At 45.2% G+C, this 7,353-nt stretch overlaps 1 protein-coding gene across 1 annotated transcript in view; it reads right to left on the bottom strand.

The window, feature by feature from the left end:
* Positions 1 to 906: 906 nt before the first annotated feature.
* The window catches only part of DTL (denticleless E3 ubiquitin protein ligase adapter), a 38,099-nt gene continuing 31,652 nt past the window's right edge, over positions 907 to 7,353 (bottom strand). The window contains exons 14-15 of the mRNA XM_088477312.1: positions 3,799 to 4,586; positions 907 to 1,654 (exon numbers count right to left, since the gene is read on the bottom strand). Of these exons, the coding sequence (XP_088333438.1) occupies positions 1,589 to 1,654; positions 3,799 to 4,586 (854 nt within the window). The 3' untranslated portion in view covers positions 907 to 1,588. The remainder of the gene's footprint in view (positions 1,655 to 3,798; positions 4,587 to 7,353) is intronic.

Below are 7,353 nucleotides of genomic sequence, written 5' to 3'. Positions count from 1 at the left end.
ATCCACCTTCTTGTGGAGCAAACACCCTGCCCTATACCTGGTGCAAAAGGTCAGTCCACAATTAAACTATTCTCTGCATATGTTCAGCGGGAATCAGTATGTTTGACCGCCAGACGTGAGCCCAGCGGTTCAAATCCCAATGCCGGCAGCACGATGGAGGAGATACCGACAGCAGCGGTAAGTTTACTATTCCTAACCCTGTCCCCCCCCCCCCCCTAACCCACCTTTAGGAGTTCCTAAACCTAACCCCCCCCTCATCGCAGCCTAAACCTAACCCCTCCCAGGGGGATGCCTAAAGCCGCATCCTGTCAGAGTTCAGGCATCGGGATTAACATAGGCGTCCATATTTCGACACCTATGTTAGAGCCCTTGCCGGGATTACACTGTCGGTATTGAGACTGGCGGCCATGCGTCCGCCGGTCTCATAACTACATACCGTTCAGTATAGCACAGCCCACAATTCCACCTACACAATGAGTTCCGTATGATTTAATTGTCCATAATTGCAACTACTCGGCCACATGGATTTTTAGCTCTGCACTTGTCATCTCCCACCATCTACCTGCCACCCACCCACCCTATACCTCCTATCCTCTCTACCTCCCTATTTCTCCCATATTTCTATCCCACTCATCTCATTCAAATGACTGGAAATAGAAATGCAAACACAGAGAGGGGAGATTATTTGGAGTGTCTATTAACATCTGGATACACACCCAGACACTGGTTAAATGCTGGTTATTAGCTCCTAGTTAATTGTTTAGTTGCATTCTCATATACACTGGGTCCACCTATAGAATGGCTCCCTCTAATGTACATCATCAACTGGTGTTGTAAGTCACTAAAGGAACCACCTAATCTTTCAAAACACATTACAAAACATTTTACAAGTATAAAGCGCAGACATTTTTAAATTACCTTTGTATTTATAAAGATTTAATTCAGACACAACAGGATACTTTGTTTATATTAGTCTGTGGCTGCACAATACATATTTACTATCCTGGCATCTATATAAAATTCAACAGAAAAAAAAAGTCCTAAAACAGGAAAACTGTACAAACTTCATTTAAAACAGTAAAACCATTCATTTGGGGTGAATGAAGATAGCGCTACACTATTACTTATTGCCTGGCTACTAAACAGTTGAACACGACTCAATAGTGTTCTATTATTTAAAAGTGCTGTAGATATGTATCAAGGGAAACCCCATTTTGATGAATTATGAAAAGTAGTAACAAAATTGCAGACATTACCTTATTACTGATCATGCATTAGGAGCATTAATAAATGCATGAGGTAAAACTCAGGGGGCTCACATCTCATTAGATGTGTCCTATTGTTAAACAATCTATTGCTTTAATAATATGCAGAATATTTAACGGCACCAGACAGGAACGGTGCATGGAGGATCCTTGGTAAAATGCACATTGTAAAGGAACACGAACACCCATCAACATAGCAGCTTCCATACAAGTAGACTTCGGATCCAGTCACTTCCCTTATTACACACAAGATAAACACTTCTGCAGTCTAGTGTAAGACCCTTGATGTTTGAGGTGAGGAATCTTTGCTCCAACCCAGCTGGTTACTCTGGAGACTTTTTGTGGAAGTACATGGAAATTTTCCTCATGGATCCTGGTGTCGCTGTAACCTAAAAAAACAAAACAAAAGCGCATCATTCATTTCAGATTATGTTCGCACCATAAAATTGGAAAATCATTTCAGTACACAAAGCTTTCCAGTGTGCAATGATCATTCATCAAGCAGCAAATTGGGAACTGAAGAGCACAAATTGGTTTTTATAAAGCCTATAAAACTGTGGGCCATATGCAGTAACTATGCTTCAGTACTACGTATAATATTTATACCCAGGATTGTTCTTACACTAATTGGCTAAGTGAGTATTTGGAGAACAAGGTAAACAGGCCACTTCCTTCAATCGAGATAACACTACACAAAGGGAAAAGCTGCCCAATCAACTTTATGTCTTAACGTATTTATAAATACATACAACTAAAACTCATTTAATGCCATTTTAAAAGCATATTTAAATGAGGTATTTTTTGACACCTGGCAGTTGGGTGATCTTGCACAAACACTTTGTAGACAGGAGCAGGCTTTTGGGCCGCAGTAAACTATTTTAAGATAGACTTAACAGAACGAAGTTCCTGACTGGATTCTATTCCTGAATTTGTTTTTTTCTGATGTACCCGAGATACTCTGATGTACATTATAGATATTTATTTATACCAGTACCAGCATATCCCATTGCGCTTTGTACATGCAATAATTATTCTTGGGGAAAGAGATTTATGCACGGACAGTATTACATTATGTGTGCTCCATATAAAACAAATGAGGGTACTGCAGTCTTAATTAGGTCTAGACATGGTAGAAAGATCAAGACACTTAAAATGTGATACAGGGCAGAATGCACTATGAATAATGCGGTCAAACCTCCGAAAATGCCATCCAATAGCTACTGGGTAGGCTGAAAGTGCCAATGCCAGGTGAACACTAGTTTTGCTTCTAAATGAAAGGTATATAAAAGTCACAGGCTCAGGATGGCACAACGATATCAGCACTGTCGGAGTCCCTCTCTAGTAAGACACCCGGACAGCAGAGGGGATGGAGACATCGTAGTGCCGTACTGTCTACCTATCATAGCAGACTATGCTATGCAGGTTTGAAATACTGCCTTTTATCATCTGCAAAATAATGTGTCCTATTTCTTATTTCTATGCACTAAGCCATAATATATTGTTATACTGTTTTCCCTTAACAACTTCTTTTATTTTGCATGACTAAGATACAGGAATCCAAGTCCTTGATTGATTTAATTTTGATACTTTGCAATATAGTACAGATTGTTTGTCTCAGGGGCTTATGCTCCTTAACTAATGTTACTATTCTATGTGACAATTTTTCTGATTGAAATTGATACTGTAGAAATTATGTGAACAGTCTCTGAGAATTTTCAGTATCTTAACCATAGTGAGGACCAGTACCAACGTCGGACATTACTACTACGATATATGGATGAGCTATTTAAAGAGTGTAAATCAAGCATACATATGCGTTTTTATGTTGTGATTTTTTTTTGGTATACCTGTGAATGTACTTGTATAGAACATCTAGGCTTTGTATCATCAGATACCTTGTTTGTGACAGATTGTTCTATTACACTACAGATTGACATACGGAGTAACAATGCATAAAAAAGGATTTATCCCACATTACAGTACTCGTATATGGTTCGATACAATTGTGTATTTATTTGAGAACATTATTTTTGCCGTTACATCATTCTAGATTAAAACAGGTTTTTTGTTGTTGCTTTGGGGGCAGACTCGTAATTTTTTTTATAATTTGAGTCTGGATACCTAAACAGCTATATTTTAATAGAACTAATAATGGTTACATCTCTAGTTCTGTACGTTTATATTCCTGGCTATGTGATAAGGTCTTTGCAGCAAAGAATCTGGAAGTATTACAGACTACTGTAAAATACGACTATAATAACTGAAGGACTATATTACATTAGCAACATCAGAAGCTGCAGTATTATAATTCCTAAAGGGTTTATGCCCCATAAAGGTCACAAAACCTCAATTTATAAAAGTACAGTTTGTTCCTGTATACAAGCAGTTTAACTACATTCTGAATTACATTTATTACAGCACATTGTATCATCCATTATACTCATAACCAGGAATGAGAGAAAACTTAGATTAAACACTAACTTGTGTGATCAGGATGGTAAATTAGTCATAAGCAGAAAAACAAGATACTTACAGATACAGGCGAGGTGGTTAAACTTCTTGCAGGGGCCTTCTTAGCACTTCCACTGCGCGATGATGGACTGTTACCGGCCTTGTACTGTGCTGTAGGCTTATCAGACTTTAATTTGCTTCCTAGTGCAGACAACCAGTTCTTTTCAGGGGAGCTATTTTCCTTGTCCTGCTGTCCAAGTCTTACATGACCGGGTGCAGTAATGGGATTGTCAGATATTTCTAAGGAAGGGTTAGAAGCAGTTCTCTGTTCACAGTCCTTTATCAGATCAGGAAGACCTTGAGACATGGTGTCATTATTTCCATCACCTCCTTCATAGGAGCACAGGTCCAGCCTTGCCTTCTTGACTCCTGGTTCCAGCTCCACTACACAGTTGCAGTGACTGAAGCATTCATGCTCCACATTTTTACGGCTGGTCTCCAGGCGCCGCTTTGCCCTCTTCTCATAGGGAGGTTGTGTTCTGGGACTAGAGCTTGTGGGGTACTGCTCTACTGGTGTAAACGCTTTCCGAGGAGATGGGGTCTTTGCATCGGCCACTGGAGTGCGGGTGACCCAGTCTTTGATGGACACTTTAGAAATGGACAGCTGTTTTGGAGATACTGTGGAGGTCTCCGCCTTCTGTCTTGTGGGAGTCTGTAGCTTATGGAGTAGCATGAAGGGGGATGTCGGTGTGCCAGACGACATTGGAAGGTCCCCAGTATGGCTTGGAGCACAGGTGGCTGGTGTAGGGGAAGACATGAATTGGATGCTTTGTACCACAGCTGATTTACCAGGTGTGCAAAGCCGCGATGCTGTTAATAAAAAGAAGCCAATCATTTAAACAAAACGGTCACTCACTACTCTAGCCCTGATGGGATTGGATTTTAAAAGCATTTGCTCCACTTAACGTTTTCTGTAAAGTGCCTAATTTTCATATGGGAGCAAGTTTCCAGATGCAAGGTTATGGAAGCCTACACTGCGTTCCCCTATTCGGAAGTTCTGGTTATTTGACACTAAAAAAATAAATAAATATGAGATATGGTAAGAACAAGAACCCTTGTTATCTCTATTTCTACGAAGTCCATAGGGTTCCACAGGATACCTTGGGGTATAGGTGTGACGTCAGTCATCGGGCACCAAAGAGTTAAGCTTTCAGCCTCCCAGGATGCACTAGGTCCCCCTCCTATACCCTGCCCCCGAGCCAAGGCATCTCAGTTAGTTACCAAGCCATAGGCCGGAGGAGGAGAAGGAAGAGAGAGAACAAAGATCTGGACACATACAAGAATCACATTCTCACCAGAGGGAGACGGAAAACCGGTGACCAGACCAAAGCCCATATGCAGCACAGGTGCGACAGGGCGGGAGTCCTGTGGAACCCTATGGACTTCGTAGAAATAGAGATAACAAAGGTAAGTTCTTACCATATCTCATTTTCTACTTCAGGGTCCATAGGGTATCCACAGGATACCTTGGGGATGTCCCAAAGCAGTATCCTTTAAGGGTGGGGACGCTCCTGTGCAGAAAGGAGAATCAGCCGCCCGAAGGAAGCATCCTGAGAGGCGAAGGTGTCAAACCTGTAATACCTCACGAAGGTATGGACAGAGGACCACGTAGCAGCCTTGCAGATCTGGACTGCAGAGGCACCACGTCGAGCTGCCCACGAAGGACCCACAGACCTAGTGGAATGAGCCTTCACAGAAGGAGGAACCGGCAGGCCTTCATGAAGATAAGCTTCAGAAATAGCCATACGGATCCAGGCTGCCAAAGTTTGCTTTGAAGCAGGCCAACCCTTTTTACGGAAGCCATAGAGGACAAACAAAGCGTCAGACTTCCTAAACGAAGAAGTGCGGTCAACATAAGTCCTTAAGGCCCGCACAACATCCAAAGAGGCCTCACCCACGGAAAGACCCGGTGAGTTAAAGGCCGGAACAACGATTTCCTCGTTAACATGAAACTGGGAAACAACTTTGGGAAGAAACTCGGGCCGAGTGCGGAGCACTGCCCTGTTCCCATGAAAAACCAAGAAAGGGGGTCTACAAGAAAGAGCCCCTAACTCAGAAACACGTCTGGCCGAAGCTATGGCGAGAAGGAAAACAGTCTTAGCTGTTAGCCATTTAAGATCCACTGAGCCCAGTGGTTCAAACGGCGGTCCTTGGAGAGCCCTCAGGACCACAGCCAAATCCCAAGGCGCCACAGGTGGAACAAAGGGCGGCTGAATGCGGACAACACCTTGCATAAAGGTGCGCACATCTGGGATTGTAGCAATCCTACGGTGAAACCAGACAGATAGGGCCGAAACCTGTACCTTCAAAGCAGCAAGGCGAAGCCCATGATCTAGTCCCGCTTGCAGGAAGGCGAGAATCCGAGACAGACGAAACTCCCGCAGTGCATAACCTCTCGGTCGACACCACTGGAAGAACGTATGCCACACGCGATGGTATATCCTCGCGGAAGACGGTTTCCGAGCTCGTAACATGGTACGCACCACAGAGCTGGAAAACCACCGGGACCTCAGCATGGTCGTCTCAACAGCCACGCCGTCAAAGACAGCCGAGTCAGGTCCGGGTGAAGACAAGGACCCTGAGACAGAAGGTCCGGTCGTAGCGGCAACCGCAGAGGACTGTCCACGGACAGACCCTGAAGGTCTGAGAACCAGTGCCGTCTGGGCCACGCGGGAGCTATCAACAGGAGCGTCCCTCCTTCCTGTTTGAATTTCCGGATTACCCGTGGAAGAAGGGAGACCGGAGGGAACAGGTATGCGAACCGGAACGTCCACCAGACGGACAGAGCATCCACCAGAGACGCCCCTTCGTTTCTTGTGCGAGACCCGTATACCGGCAACTTGTTGTTGTGCCGGGACGCCATGGAGGTCGATCTCTGGAAGACCCCACCTGTCCACCAGCAGTTGAAAAACGTCCGGGTGCAGGGACCATTCCCCCGGATGAACGTCCTGGCGACTTAGAAAGTCCGCCTCCCAATTTAGCACTCCCGGGATGAAGACCGCTGATATGGCCGGAAGATTGCGCTCCGCCCAAACCAGGATCCGAGAGACCTCTATGAGAGCCGCCCGACTGCGAGTTCCTCCTTGCCTGTTTATGTAGGCCACGGTGGTAGCGTTGTCCGACTGGACCTGCACCGGGTGACCCTGGAGAAACCGATGTGCCTGCTGGAGAGCATTGAAGACCGCACGGAGTTCCAAGATATTTATTGGAAGCTCCGCTTCTGTCGGCGTCCACCTGCCCTGGAACAAGTGTGGACCCGAAACTGCTCCCCAGCCCCGAAGACTGGCGTCCGTTGTCAACAGGACCCAATTTGGAACCCAGAACGGACGTCCCTTGTTGAGGTGGGTCGTCTGTAACAACCAAGCAAGGGACAGGCGAACTTCCGGGGTGAGCACAATCGTCTGGGACTTCAGAGACTGAGGCAGCACGTTCCACTTGGACAGGATCAGGTGCTGCAGAGGTCTGGAGTGAAACTGGGCGTATTCCACCATGTCGAACACCGACACCATGGAGCCCAGTAACCTCATCGCCGAGTGTAGGGACACCCGGCGGCTGTGCAGACAACTGCGCACCCTTG

The sequence above is a fragment of the Taudactylus pleione genome, unplaced genomic scaffold (genome assembly GCF_031769625.1).
Source record: "Taudactylus pleione unplaced genomic scaffold, aTauple2 ptg000201l, whole genome shotgun sequence".
In the NCBI taxonomy this organism is placed as follows: Eukaryota; Metazoa; Chordata; class Amphibia; order Anura; family Myobatrachidae; genus Taudactylus; species Taudactylus pleione.
Note: the sequence above shows the minus strand (reverse complement) of the source record. Positions and strands in the feature narration are given on the sequence as shown.